Here is a 15,904-nt window from a genome sequence, read left to right as displayed (position 1 = left end):
GATACAATTGAAAATAAACTTTAGTTTTCCTCTAAAACAGCATATTTTGTTTTAACGCTAAAATTTGTATAAGTAGAATAGTTTAAACAATCATAATAAATTTCGGTTCGGGCTGATTTTAGGATATTTTTAAAAAAATATTGTGAATTTTTTTGAGGCAAATATATTATTTAAGCATCTTCTTTATCGACACTCTCCATCATCCAAATGTAGTATGGTTACAAACAATGCCTAAGGCTGAAGGTATTAAGTTTTCCTACCTAGGCACTTACAATATCACCTATACATAGTAGTTGCTTTGCCTTGCAATTCGGCCAGCATGAAAATGGTTTTTCCGGGATAAATATTTTCCCGGGATAAAAATTAGACTATAGCACTCAGGAGTAATGCAGCTTCCCATTAGTGAAAAAAAAATCAAAATCGGTTTAGTATTTCCTAAGGTCAGCGCATCCAAACAAACCAATTCGTCAGATTTATAATATTAGTATAGATAAGTATAATGTAGACTTCAATACATTGATGATGAAATTGTAACACCTACTTAGCATATTATGTATTTTCTTATTGTTAAACATTTCCCCTTTGATTATTTTGTCAATATCCTGTTCCCAAAATTTATAATTCAAATAACCATCTATGTAAGGTCATAGGGGCTACAATAAATTGCAAATAATTTAAAATTACAATTTTACAATCTCGGATTTTTCGAATTGAACTTTAGAGGTTATTGGTTACTGAATGTTTTATTTCCAAATTTAAATAGCAGGAACCAAAAGGCAAAGGAATCGTCTCGAGACATTGTAAGAGCCGCGCGCGGCCCCAAAAGCAACGAATATAAACCGTGGTGCCAGGTGGTCGCCGGTCGCGGCGCAGAGCGCAGACCCCCGCGCGGGTTATTTCGGGAGCGCCCCCTGAGGTCGACGGCCGGCTCCCCCGGCGCACGGACCCTGCGCCTGTTTATCTCTTTCGCTTTTAGTTCATTGATATTTTCGGGCTTAATTGTTATTTCGTAATTATTTACGTAGTTAGAAATGGGATAGTTTAGAGGTTACACAATATGTACCCATTGGTCTTATTTGATTTATTAATTTGGAACTACAAATAATTTACAATATGTACAGATTTCGTTTACTGGTTGGAGAGCTTATTTAGAAATGTGTCTGTAGGTAGCACTAAATTGTCTTTTTCTGACGTTGAAACCATTGGAACTTTATGGTATGATAGTGCTTATCTCTGACGTCTCGAGTACCATATATGTGCAGATCTGTTCTTGGTATTTCAATGTTCTAGCCCCTGTCTAAAAGCGGGCTTGCTTATCATCAGACGGCTCGTTTTTCAATGTTAGGTCGAATATTTTCAAATTATACTCGAGCCTCCTCGTTTCTCCATACATGCTATTGAAAAGCATTCGATCTCGTGAACTTAGTAAGGTCTCAACCCACGATCAGTCAGTGGCGGTATGTTCGCTCCACATACCGACTCGGAGTCCACGTCACTCCGGCCAGCACTTACACGGCGCCACTACAGGCTTAGTCAAATAGATCGCGTTTTTAGCGCGCGTTATGGCACTCCAACGCCTCGCGCTGACGTCGCGTCGCGTCGCCCAATACAGCGATTTTATTGTATCGTAATAAGAAAGTCAGCACAGATTACAAGCAAAAAGACAACATTATAATATAAGCAGTTTGACGCGCGATCAACACGCGTTCTGTTTGACCAACCCTTTATTATTTTCATATTGGACTAAGTTGTGCTCGCCGATATGTCTGAGTGTTTTAACACGAAATAATAGCTTTGAGGTGCTCCTCCGAGAAAACTGCGTCGTGCATTCGTTCCATACATATAAAGCGCACACTCAGGGCCAGGGATATGCAAAAATATACTTACAAATATGTTAAAAAAACAATTTTAGGTATTTTTGTCTACCAAAGTATGGCTTGTTAAATTTTCTATCTAAGTGATGATAGCAAATTAAAATGATGTATACTTTAGGAGGCGATGCACGGAATTTACAAATTTAGTTACATTTTCATCATGAAATTAATGAAATAACATCCATATTATAAAATAAAAAATTTCATAACCTGAGTAAAGATTATAATATATTGGGGAAAAGTGATGTTATTTTTTATTCTATGTGTATTATGAATAGATAGTTTCTACAAAACGGAACAAACAAACAAACTCTCAAACAGTTAGTCTCCATAGCGTTGTGGATTTGAATACGCGCCGATCCTATCGATTGCTGTTGATATCTTATCGAGTGCGCCCTTATCACTGATAAGCTGATGTAATCGTGTCTGTCTCGGACGTGCTCACAATTGCCTTTTCAAAGTTATATTGTAAGCAGTTGAGCCGCGCTCTACCATTGTTTAACACGAATGCTTGAGTAAGGCAATGGCAAAGTACTTGCTTATTGAACCAAAGTAACTTCGCTGTTGCGTTTTCTGTTGCGCATTTCCTATTCCGTTAAACTTTGGCAAATCACATAATATATAGGATATATATTCTCGCAGCGTGATTGTTCCGCCGGTTGTATCTGTTGTCATAGCGACACTCTAACATATTCTGCTTAAAATGCTTTAATGTTCGAGTGCAGAGTGTTTGCAGCGCGCGCGGCTCGCCGAAGTTATTTCGGTCCCTTGCGATGGGGTCTGAGTCTATCGCCATGTCGGGCTCAAATTCAAATCCAGAGCGACGCATGTGTTCTGAGCCAATTATAAATTCGCATAATTTATTTTAGTCTGTTCTGAGAATCGAACTCATAACCCTATCGGCCTAAAGTCTAATTTCTCTCCCCTAATATCAACTATCACGAGGCGAACAAGGCGAATTTTAGTTTTTAAAATCTACTTGTTGTCTAAAGTCAAAGGTGTTCAGAATTAAGTCTTAAAAAATAAACCATATCTTATCGATTACAAGTCAAATATTATCGATGCCTGACTCATCACTTAGTCACATATCTTCAGAGTATGTCCCGTCACAGTCTGCTTAACTGCCTGTATTTATGACTGACTAGTTGTTGCACGCTGCTCCGCTCGCGTGAGATTTCTTTCCAGCATGAAATCACCAGCTTAAATTATTACCGTAAAAGGTAACTTTGCAATGGAATTGCGTGAACATTAGTTCCATATTTTTGTATAACATGAGTCCGGACCTATAAACAAATTGACAAAATGTTACGTCAAGATTCTGATTATATGTCAATAATTTTTATAGAAGTGAATGACGAGACGAGTCTGCCGCAAGCTTGATAATTGCTGGTAAGCGTGACGACCGTCATCAATAAATAATGCAACTTGTTCTGTGTTTACTACTGGAACTTTGAATCACAATGCTCTTCACTGCGTTCGTCAATGTGTCATATTAGTGTAATGTCTCACAGTGTCTCAAATTACACTGGCTACAAAGTCCTTAAATCCTATCACCTAGTAAATATTTTTGATAATCATTTCGGTAGTTTTGACTTTTGACTGTGGCAGATAGTTTAGAATTGATAACAACTATGATTCATATTATTACGAGTATTACTTATATGATAAGCAATCAGTTCCATGGAAGGCAACATCAATAATTATTAGCGCCGATATAGATCCATTTAAAGTTGACTCCTGGATATGGCGGCGCGGCGCGTACTCCGCGGCTGTTAAGTACCGTATAAGCTTTTAATTCATGATGCTTATTAGGTATTTTAGAAATACTAAAAGAAAATATCGCTTCATTTTAGTTTTAAAAACACTAAATTGCATTTAAATTCATGAAATTATTTTTTTTCTAACATTCGCGCACAGTGACACGCATGTCAGGTACATAATATCATTTTATTTTAAAGCTTGTACTAATATTTGGCTCGGGTTTTCTAAAATTGCTGAAAGTTGATGTCTTACTTGTATGTTGGTGTGGGGTCAGTTGGTTTTTCTGTCACCAGCTTTAGATCACAGACACGGTCGTGTAAAAATATAAATAATGTACTCACTACAATGTTCATTTTTATTAGCGATAGAATTTTAAAATTGCTCATTCCGCAATGTCGATGACTGCCGTATTCAAACTTAGAGACCGCTTTATAGATATGTCGCCAAGGCCCTAGTTGTCAATTACCTCGTGCTTGGCTGCAAATTCGATCAATATTTCAGTTGATCGATTTGTACTTGTATTCGACATATCAATAAAATCGCACTCCACTTGATGAAAAAAAAAACAAATCGTTGCAGTGCTTGTTGCGCTCCTGCTTACGCCTTCGGGTATGAGGGTATGAGTTTATGTAAAAACTTGTAGTTGTGGGTTCTGTCCCCTGTTAGTATCGCTACGTATTTTTAGCCCGGTAACGTGAGGAAGCCGTAGCGGAGCGCCGGCGACGCCGCCCTTACTCGAGAGGGCTCGCCGTTCAGCTGGAAATGTAGGGTCTGTGTGTCGCGAGGGCTTGATGACCAGATAGGGTATAGATTTGATTCTCAAAAAGATTTAGAGCTGTATTTAAATTATATATTTTTTTACGGTGAAACAGAAAATTAAAATAAATTCACAGACATTCACAACACTCCGAATAGAGCCGATATTAATTTATAGTGTAAAGATTGTTTTGCTATTCCGGTTGATCCTTGGTCCAGCTAGTGTAGTAAAATTGTCTCGGCTCAGAATATATGGACTACAAAAAGAAAAATTCTACGATCGAGCTTCCTTATTGTTTCCTAAAGTTTCTGGCAGCTCTGGAATGTCATGGCAGTTCATAAATTATAATTATTACTATGTTTATTATCATTACCACGTCTTTCCAATGTCATTACTCCATAACATGCAAGAACAGCCAGAATTCATACTACTATGTTCATTATATGACACTACACTTAGCGCTCATCACTCTGAGACACTTAAAGGTCATTATTGTATACCTATTACAATGCTACGGGAGTTACCAACGTCATGCTATACATATCATAGATTACACAGCGTTATGTCTTATTTCCGCTCGCGTTAAATGTCATTTAACATAGCGAGACAAAACATTCTTTACACATAATACAATCTTTTAAAGATTTTAAAGTTACATTTACAACACCGTAGGGTCCTTTTTCCAAATAATATAAAAGATAACTGCCCGAATGCATTTCTATCGGTTGCGCTCAAACCAAGTTAGGGTCAGACTTGCCCCTCGTTATTGATTTTTATGTTCCGAGTGCCTTTTTGTAACTTTTGGGGGGTGACTGCCCCCCCTCCGCGGCGGGGTGTCTCACCCCCTAATAGCTCTTGATTTTTGAGGGTCGGTTAATTGGATGCGTAACGTGTAATTATTTTATTCTGTGATATTCAAAGTGCAAGGTACTCTTATTTTGATAGTATCAAAAAATCCTTATCTATACTATTATATAAAGCTGAAGAGTTTGTTTGTTTGTTTGTTTGTTTGTTTGTTTGTTTGTTTGTTTGTTTGTTTGTTTGAACGCGCTAATCTCAGGAACTACTAGTCCAAACTGAAAAATTCTTTTTGCGTTGGATAGTCCTTTGTTCGTGAACTGCTATAGGCTATATATCATCACGCTATGACCAATAGGAGCAGAGCAGTAACGGCTAATCTCAGGAACTACCGGTTCGAACTAAAAAAATCATTTTGTATTGGATAGCCCTTTGTTCGTGAAGTGCTATAGGCTATATATCATCACGCTATGACCAATAGGAGCAGAGCAGTAACGGCTAATCTCAGAAACTAGGAGTTTGAACTGAATAATTATTTTTGTGTTGGATAGCCCTTTGTTCCTGGAATGCTATAGGCTATATATATCATCACGCTATGCCCAATAGGAGCGGAGCAGTAATCGCTAATCTCAGGAACTACCGGTTCGAACTGAAAAAATATTTTTGTGTTGGATAGCCCTTTGCTCCTGGAGTGCTATAGGTTTTATATCTTCACGCTATGACCAATAGGAGCGGAGCAGTAATGAAACATGATGCAAAAACAGGGACAATTTATTAGTTTTGAGAGCTTCTGTTGCGTGCGCTGCGTAAACGGTTAAAGTTATGCAACAATAATGTATGACGGGATTGTTCCTCTTAAAAAGTTCTACAAAAATATATCATAAAACAAAGTCCGCCGCTGCATCGGTCTGCCCGAACGTGTTAAACTCAAAAACTACCCAACGTATTAGGATAAAATTTGGTATGGAGACAGTTTGAGACCCTGGGAAGAACATAGGCTCCCGGGAAAATATATAGCGTGACTTTTATAACGGAAAACTTTAGCCCGAAAAACTTTATAACGCGGGCGGAGCCGCGGGCAAAAGCTAGTTATTTTATAAAATGAGTGTCCAAGTTTAAACATGCAAGTTAAAAATTGATACATAATGTAGATGGCTGAATGAAATTATATTAAAAATTTTCGTAGAGATAGAAAAGTCCTGAATTGATATACTTACAATTACTTTTTCTCCGAGAGAAAGTGTAAGGTGCAGCGTCGCAAACCTATCAGCGTTATGTATAAAGTAAAACCACAGCAAGCCCCGTAGCGGCATTCACTGCTGTGTTCCGGTTTGAAGCTCGCTGTAGTCGGAGCTAGGTGACAGTTACCTCGTGTGGTGATGAGGGCCGCGTGGTATCGCGCAGGCCGTGGCGCTTGTCGTGAGGCGAACGAACTGTGCCGCCCCTAATTTGTGAAGCTCATCATGGCGTATTGAGTAATTGTTTGTATTAGCTGCAGATCTATGCTAATATACGTCACCTCTCTCTCGCACTCACCGTTATTATATTCGTTATGCGATCCACACCCCCTACGCGTGTAGTTGTTTTTTATCATTTAGGTACCCTAATTCATAAAACATATTTTGTTACTTGATATATTTTAATATAAAAAAGACACTTTATACTTACGTTACTTAGTTCATAAATTATAATGTGGTGAGCCTTTATAGTTCCAGTAGGTCATGTATATTAAATGAAATATACATTCAGTGAACAAATTAGGAAATTGCTCTGATGACCCGTTTCGGACAATTTTATTTTTACCAAATGATGTATTATTGTCGCTTATAGTTTTCTAATTTCCATACTTATTAGTTATTTAAATTGTAACCAGTTGTTCCTGATATTAGCGCGTTCAAACAAACAAACTCTCCCGCTTTATACATTACTATTGATACAGATTGAATAAGTTACGAACTATTATTTCTTCGAAATCAACCGATAATCCATATCTTTAATTCTATACTATTATATAAGGCGGTAGAGCTTGTTTGTTTGTTACACTATCGTGAGCGCAGCTGTCACAGTAACTCGTTACCATTACCGCACTTGTAAAAATGTTTTTTGTTCTTTTTCAGGCATATGAAACCTGTTCCAGTATTTAAAAAAGAAATATTATATATTATAAATAATAACTTCTAGTCTGAAAGTTTCTACTTAAACTATATATCATATTGTACTTAATATTTTTACATTAAATTAGAAATAAGAAAGAACTGTGATAAAAAATTCAAAGTGTAACTATTCGAGTAGCGGACTGTGCAATCAATTTTTATAAACGTGCAATCGATAAAGATCGGCCAAAGATTTTTAACAAATAAGTATTACGATGTATAAATATTGAGCCAAAAGTTTTCCGGCGACGATTAAGAGATGGCGCTACAACCGCAACAGTTTTGCGTGCGATGGAACTCCTACCACACCAACCTGCAGGTGAGATTTTTATTTTACTTTATTAGATTCGAGACGGATGGTATACGGTCTATCTACAAAAGTGAATCAAGAGAAAGCAGAAGTGAAAATCACATTTTTTATTAAATTATTAAAACCCGGATCGAAGATCGTTCGATAAGTGTCGATAAACTGTGCTGTCTTATATTTTTGTTACTCTTACGCAAGTAGACTCAGCGTCTATTAAGCAGTATCCGCCGCTCATAAACCCAATATGCCCGATGTCCGTGGGTACAGAATACAGATTATCTACTGTCGGATCCTTTAGCAACCGTACACGCTCTTCAAAATTCAATAGAATTTAATTAAATGAACTCGTAGAATAGCACTCAATGGTAATGAATATGTGGGTAAGTGTGTGTTGTGGTTGCAGGCGGTGTTCCCCCGGCTGCTGCTGACGGAGCAGTTCGCGGACGTGACGCTGGCGTGCGAGTCGCGCCAGCTGCGCTGCCACAAGCTGGTGCTGTCGGCGTGCTCCGCCTACCTCGAGCGGCTGCTGCTGCAGAACCCCTGCGACCATCCCATCGTGCTCATGAGGGATATGAGGTCATTTTACCGCTTTTGTAACAGGATTAAACGCTTCGTGAGCGGCACCATCGCTTAGCGTCGACTAAGGGATCACTTGATACAACCACGACTTCGGGCATCATGTGTCTCGTTGGCTTCAATAAGTTACATTCAAACTGGCTACATCAGTGTTGCTCCTCCCAGTCGTTGTGTTTGGGTTAATTTTGTATTCATTTGCGAGCATAGGTTTATAGTAAGTGATCTATTGGTGTGCAGGTTCAGCGAGATGCAGGCGCTGGTGGACTTCATGTACAAGGGCGAGGTGAACGTGACGCAGGACGAGTTGCCCAGCCTGCTCAAGAGCGCGGAGGCGCTGCAGATCAGGGGTAAATAACTTAATCATTCTCTAACTAGTTTGTTTAGCAACTTCATGTAGTTTAAGAAATGGTAATGGAAGCTGAACATAAACTAGATAAGAGTCTGCGGTACGGAGTTGGTCTAATTTTGATTTATTTTTCTAGCTTTGGTTCAACATACCTTGAGATAAGTAGGATAATTTATGTTATTTTGTTGTCCAGGTCTCTGCTCCAGTGACACGTCGGGTCTCACGTCTGAAGGCAAGCCCGAGAACAAAGACTTCACGGTGGCGAGTGAGGCGCTCGTCGCCAACGCGCAGCGAGACACCAACACCACCAACGGTATGTCGCCCGTCATATACTTTATGGAGGTAGGAATTTTAGATCCGACAAGACATTGACCGATTGTATGTACCCTTCAGGCCCCGCAGCACCACAACCAAAGCCAACGACCAACCCACCGGCGACGACAAACGGCGCCAAGAAGAGGAAGTCGGAGGAGCGGCCCTCGGAGGTGAAGGAGGAGACCGTCGAGGAGGACGGACTCTACTACGGCGAGCTCGACAACGACAACTTGGAGTACAACGAGGTGCGACGACGACTCATCATCGTCACATGGACAGGCCGCAATGTGACCTCTAGCGAGGGACGATGTGACTCGAGTAGGATTTTATATTCGAGTCACTCGAGTAATTTCATTAAGCAAAATAAAAATATCTTTATCTTTATGTCACTCGAATTAACTATTTACACACCCTCCAACACGAGTAAGATAAGTTTAAGCATTTTTAAATACCTATAAATTAAATGACAAACATGCGGTTAGATGAAATAAAATGCAAAATATTAGTTATTGTTGATTTGTCATTTAGTATTTGTTTATGCTGCATCAATTGAAATTGTTAAATTAGTCATAAAAACGCAACTATGGCTGCATTAACGTTTGCGACGTCGGCAGTGATTAGAAAATTTGTGAAGTCCAGCCTTCACCGAGGCTACTCAAATGTACTCTAAATGCATTCAAGTAAAAACAGGCCTCGAGCAGCACCACTAGGACACACAGCCACAGTATACTGGCGACTAGGAAGTAGGAGTCCACTACTCACCGAGGGAAAACTGACGTGAAATAATAGCTTGACCTTGCGTGTCCTTGTACCGTCCTCGCAACTCACCAACCTACTGTTTAAAGAGCAACGGAATACTGATGATTCGACACGAGGAAACACTCTTATAAAATGGAAATGAGCTTAAAATTCCTGCTCAAGATTATTTTTTTTTTTCAGGACGAAGATACAGGCAAACCAGGAAGCAGTCTTGGACAACCTTCTGGTGAGTTTTACATTATTTCGTAGTTATTAGGTTTTTTTTATTTTAAAAAATCAATGTTTATTTGCAATGTGACTTCCCTATCGTCACTTGCTTATTTTTTTATTATTTTACGTTATACGTTATATTGATTTGTTATTTTTCACGGTGTTATTGTCACGTCGCGGTCGTGTAAACAATTTTTAATAAATAAACATAAATGGCGTAAAAAGAGATTCTAAGGACTTTTGCTCAGTTTAATTTAACCCATTCGAATATAATGGAACAATGTTAAAGTTGATTTTCGAATATCGGGGTATATTTTTCAAAATAGTAGATAATTTTGAATAAGTAATACCGAAAGTGTAGATATGATTTGTAAAGCACCTACTTATTTCAAATTCTTGCATTGATAGAAATAGGTAGGAGTAAAGGCGTAATACTATTCTAAAGTATTTAAAAAAATTAAGATATGTGACCTGGCATAAAAAAATATTAAAAATGTATTAGTTATTTCGAATGGGTTAAAAAGAGCATGATGGGACCTACAGGTGAAATTTATAATAGAATATTACAATCCATAAACAAAAATTAAAGACAAGTGTGTGATAGAGTGAAGATCATATTGTGAATGGATATTGTTGAAAAATATATAAAATGTCTGTAAGGTAGGCCGATTTTAATATTATTCAAATTAGTAGAAATTTATTTTTTAATTTTTATTTTGAACCATGAATGTCAAAATAGTAGATTAATCAGTCCTGTGTGGTATTTAATACGTACAGGACTATCTTACAGACATTTTAGTAGAATATATTTTTTAGTAACAATATTTTACATTCATGGTTCAAAATGGTAGATTTTTTTACATTTTACGTAATTGACAAAATTTTTTCAGGTCGTCGCGCACCGTACATACGTGTGAAGCCAGAGAGTGAACTGTTCTTTCAAAATAAACTTCAAAATCTTGCAAAAGCTAACTCAGACTACATCACCAGGCTCTCGAAAATGAACGCAGCTGAAATAAAACACGAATTCTCTAAATACGGCTTGAGTACACGTACTGAAGAATATTTACAACAGAAAAACATTGAAAAAGCCGAAAACGACTACTATAAGTCCTGGCTCGAGCAAAACGGTGAGCTTGAAGTCTCATTGCTGAAGGCTGGGCAAGTGAAAAAAGCCAAAAATGACGCTAAATCTCAAAAATCCGAAGTTGAATTGATTCCAAAAAGTGTTGTCAACAAAGAGGCTTTCCCGAAAATTGGTGAGAAAACACAAATACGAAGACGCGGCCGGCCACCGATTTTCAAAGATAAGAACATAGATATAGGAGACACGGTTTTAAAGTCAGATCTGGACCAGTTCTTAGAGGGCAAGGAGGTCAGCTCGTCAGGCTTATCGCGCAAGGATCTCGAAAGGGTGATGATGGGGAAATTCAACCCTAACCGCCGATACTCTAACGAGGCCATGTGGGCGGCTCTCATGGACGTGAAAAAAGGAGGCAGCATTTATAGGTGGGTATTCTTATATTCTTTATTTAGCATTACCATAGAAAACGCATTTTTTATTTTTAATACACCATGGAAATCTTTATATGTCCTGATATATATATTTTCAAATCAACTGCGGTTAATCAAGTAACGCTAGTACACACTACATCCCATGGGTTCTATTCCAGAGCCGCCCAGACCCACAAAGTGCCGCGCAAGTCACTGCGCAACTGGATGAAGCGCTGCCACATAAAGTCGTCGTTCCCGATGCCGCAGCAACTTAAACAGTTCGTCGAGAACAGCAAAAAACAAAAGGAATACAAGAACTTCGAATATCAGAACGCCGAAGCCCAGAACTGCGAGAGGAGCGGACCCGAAACAGAATGCTACGAAACCGAATTAGATTTCGGCAAACACTTCTTGTCGTTTAATAATGCCATGTCCAGTGAGGATGAGATCGCCAAAATTGAAGAGAAATCCTCCGACAACAGGGAGGCTGCGGAGGACGCCAACGCAGCTCTTAACATGTCAATACACGAATGAGTTGATACAAGTCACTGTCATTTAAATCAAACTTTGACAGAGCTGTATTTTTTAGTTACTTGCTTTTTCTCGTGGTAAAAATGTTGCCAATATGTTATATCGAAAGTTACTTTTTCGTTTTCATAAAATTAGAATCAATTATTATTATGTTCTTACTGAAGTTGTCAAATATACAACTATTTATGAATTTTAAGAAAACTTTTAAGAGCCGACAATGCGATCCAATAAATGCCGTTAATGTCGTTAATGATTAAAAAAAAAAATGATATCAATTTAAACTATGAGTGAAATTCGTGAAGCGATTTTATTTAGCCGCAGCATGGAAGCGTGACTGGTGGTAAGTAATTACGATCGCTCGTAAAAGAACCGGAGGTGAGTGTGCGTCTTACCGGCCTGTCTAGGAAAATAGGTATATTTCAATTGGTACTCGGGCAATCTCACTAACCAAATGAACAGCGACGCTCCGACTATTCCTCTGGTGTTGTGTGGAGTACCGCTCTAGTAAAAGCCGCTTATGATTTCGTACACCGCGCACTAACGGAACGGAACGGTGATTGTTGATCTCGGCGTAAGTTTCACAAATTTCACTTCGTAGTCTTTCGAGTCGTATACGAATTGTCATACTATCGTACTGCCAAAGATCAAACAAAGATTCGTTGAAAAATATATATTTAAAAAGAAAATATGTTTAAGTTGAGAAAAATATTTAGAAAATTATTTAAAAGTTAGCTTGTCCAAAGAATGAGGATTTTCAAAACAATATTTTCATTTTGCAATTTATTCATCCAAAGAGTATTTTATTTAAGAAATTAAACGCCTGACGTGAAATTAGACAATGGCGAATATATTAAAGTTAAGTGTTGCCAACAACCAAAAACTACCCCAAGAAGGGGGTAAATTTGAGGTGTTTATTTGTCACTTTTTAATATTTCTTATATTTATAAATTATTGTAAGTTATAATGATAAAAACGATTGGCCTTGTAATAACAAAAATGTGTGCTTGAACGGACTTCGTCCAGTTATTATAAATGAAAAGACTTGAAAAATGAAATTTTTTAGCTTTTAAAAAACTTTTTAAATGTAAGATGCGATGTTTGTTGTTTTTAGGAAAAAGGAATGATCCCAGTGGTAATATATTGAATTAGGGATTTACTGAAATATTAATATTATAATATTAACATAAACGCCTGAAGAGCGGGTTTATGTTAAAAATGCCTAATTTGAGATAAACACTATGAAGTGTCTCACTTGGACTTGGGGTGAGTTCGCAAGATCCTAAACTTATTCTCGAAGCTTTTGTATATTGAATGCACTATGTTGAATAAAACAACGCGTACCGCTGTCCGCGACATGATCACCGGTTTCATTTTTTACGGCCGATAGGCTTGACTGTAATAGTAAGAAAAAAATCTAATTCTGTAATAAGGAAAATATTATTATTACGAAATTAATATGTTACTTATCTTATTGTGACATGTCATTACTCAGATGAGTTAATTTATTTATAAATATATTTTTTCCCCTGAAATCAACTTACATCGCGAAAAAACTATTTCAACGGCTTGAAAACTTAAAAATTATCGTATTAATTTATTTATAATTAATTTTAAATTGATGTACTTAACGCTATTTCTGTTGTCCACCATCGAATTGTTATGTAATTAGTTCGTTTTCTATAACTTGTATAAAATGTAGACTTCTCCAGAACTTGGGATGGAGTGATACGGCACATGCGTCATGACATGAAGTCTATAGGTAGTGAAGTGACTCGTTGGGGCACATCAGTGTGTCAATATTACCCAAATCTACCGCCAATTAAGTCACAGGTTTGTCGTAAGTTGATTAAATATTACTGGAGTTATAAGTTGATTACGTTTTCTTTAAACAATAAAAAAGAGTTTTCGAAATAAATGTTATTTGAATAATTTTAAATTATATTGGTATTTTATGAAGAAGTCTATAATATTAATTTATGCAGTAAATACTAACTTATCAAGGACCTGTCCATAAATTCTGGCCCAAGTTCTGGAAATGTAACTAAACACGGCCTAGATATTATTTCTATGTTCCTAAGCATATAGCTATTAACTGGTTTTTATGATTAATGGGTTTCTCATTTCTTTTGTCGTATTTTTGAATGATGTGTTCTGTGTATTTTGATCGTCCAATGTTAGTGTACGGCTTAGAGTTTCTTAAGGTTGGCTAAAATATTTTTTTCCTCGAATATTAAAAGATTTGCAACAACATTCTACCAACAATTATGAAATGTTAGTGAACAAAGCTACCTTATTACGTCATCCTATAATCTTTTTTGTTTGTTTCGCCGATATTCAGTTCAGTGGATAATAGTTTTCTTTTCTGATATACTAACTCATTTAGATTGCTAATATATTACGCTTGCACTGAGCACAAGAGTTTTGGCCCAACATTTGCCCTATTTTGGAATCCATTGGATGACAAAATACATGGAACGCTCGTCTCGCATCCGTCAAGTGCCTACTAGTATATAAATGAATATATACGGTATAACGTTGCGTGTAAAATGTTTCAAATTTACCCCAACTGTATTTCAGAACATTTATATTACCCTATTTTTTGTTGTTTACTGAATATGTACCTGTAATTAATTGAACATATACAGATCTAAATAACTTGTTTGTAATCATTACTTGATTTAAAATAAAAAGCACTATGACTTCATATTTGCTTCAAAAAGAAACCACGGCAAACTATACTGAACACAAATAACTATGGTATGGGGTAAAAGTAAACTTCAATGGTTTCCAAATATCCCAAAAGGTTATTCCACCTTGCTACAGTAATATCAGCTGATTTCATCTGTTAGCTTTGAAACATTTTGCACGTATTTTTTTGTACTATCCACCGTCTGGTTGTGTCGGGTGAATTGGTTTGAAAAGAAAAGTATTTTTATGAAAAGTGGAAGAATTGACTGTAACGAAATTGGTATTTTTATTAAATGAATTTGGGGTAAGATAGTAACAAAGTGTGATAATGATTGACTATTGGTTAGATAGGTATGCCTTCTCTTAAAGAGCTGTTCCAGTTGTGCACATTCATTGAGGTTTTACTCATGATGAGAATCTCAACCATGGACGGTGATTATTATTACGGGAGCGGTAGTGTCGCCGGCCGGGTGCAGCGCGCTGCATAAGAAACACCATATTAATTTTATTTCATCAGGTCTCGGACCTGTCTGACACCTGCTTTACAATTTTTTGTGCCAAAGATTTCTTTTTTATGTTGAATGGCTATCGGGTCCAAAATTTTTTTGTTATAATTGATTAATACCTTCTAATTCTATAATCTACCAGATACCTAATATTAAAGCAGAATTATTTTTGTTGCGTTTAATCTCGTATTGCAATGATCATATACTATTAAGTGATAAGTGTTTAGCCTTACTAAATTGTATAAGTGGAATGAGTCCAGTACAGGCTCTACAAAAAGTGTCCTTATCGAGGGCGGTGCGGGTGCCCCTGGCAGGGGTAGCGCTGTTCCGTATGTGTGCAGGTCCCAAGCGACTGTATTGACATAAGTATGAATTAATTCGAAGCACAGAGACGCTGTTATCTGCCGCTTGCAGTATACACCAGTACGGAGTGTACTGTGCAGCTGTTTACGGAATACGGTCGTTGTATAGGTCCGTTCGAGAAAGTTTCGTCAAATCAATTCACACGATATAAGTTGATGACGTTTGTAAGTGGCTATTATTGTAGATATATTATTATATTATAAAATTAAATGTTGTACCGCAGTATTACGTTATCTGGTGTTTTCTTTTCCTCCTTTTATTTTTTAACGAACATAGGGTAATCCCCATGTTCTTGATTTCAAAGGTCGTATAGAAGACGATAAGAAATACGGATGAAATGAAAGGACAACGCGGACATGTCATTTATAATTGATATATTCTTTGTCTCTATATTTATTACAAACTAGGTTAGTTATATACGCCGGGGCCATCCCGTGTGCGCTGAAGAAGGCCGCCGCGACTTTAG

The 15,904-nt window shown here is 37.3% G+C and overlaps 1 protein-coding gene across 6 annotated transcripts in view; it reads left to right on the top strand.

Annotated features, from left to right (window-relative positions):
- The window catches only part of LOC115447039 (protein bric-a-brac 2), a 32,547-nt gene that overhangs the window by 3,884 nt on the left and 12,759 nt on the right, over positions 1–15,904 (top strand). For 3 of the 6 annotated variants that reach the window (XM_030173941.2, XM_030173942.2, XM_030173943.2), the window contains 8 exons: positions 7,308–7,662; positions 8,054–8,226; positions 8,464–8,573; positions 8,766–8,885; positions 8,966–9,132; positions 9,827–9,872; positions 10,747–11,365; positions 11,530–15,671. In XM_030173941.2, the coding sequence (XP_030029801.1) occupies positions 7,603–7,662; positions 8,054–8,226; positions 8,464–8,573; positions 8,766–8,885; positions 8,966–9,132; positions 9,827–9,872; positions 10,747–11,365; positions 11,530–11,884 (1,650 nt within the window). In that variant the 5' untranslated portion in view covers positions 7,308–7,602 and the 3' untranslated portion in view covers positions 11,885–15,671. Of the gene's footprint in view, positions 1–7,307; positions 7,663–8,053; positions 8,227–8,463; positions 8,574–8,765; positions 8,886–8,965; positions 9,133–9,826; positions 9,873–10,746; positions 11,366–11,529; positions 15,672–15,904 lie in introns of those variants that run through there. The other 3 variants (XM_030173945.2, XM_030173946.2, XM_030173947.2) reach the window with 1 other exon arrangement.

This window comes from Manduca sexta, chromosome 28, assembly GCF_014839805.1.
Source record: "Manduca sexta isolate Smith_Timp_Sample1 chromosome 28, JHU_Msex_v1.0, whole genome shotgun sequence".
In the NCBI taxonomy this organism is placed as follows: domain Eukaryota; kingdom Metazoa; phylum Arthropoda; class Insecta; order Lepidoptera; family Sphingidae; genus Manduca; species Manduca sexta.
The sequence above is the reverse complement of the archived record's forward strand: the minus strand, read 5'-3'. Positions and strand labels throughout refer to the sequence as shown.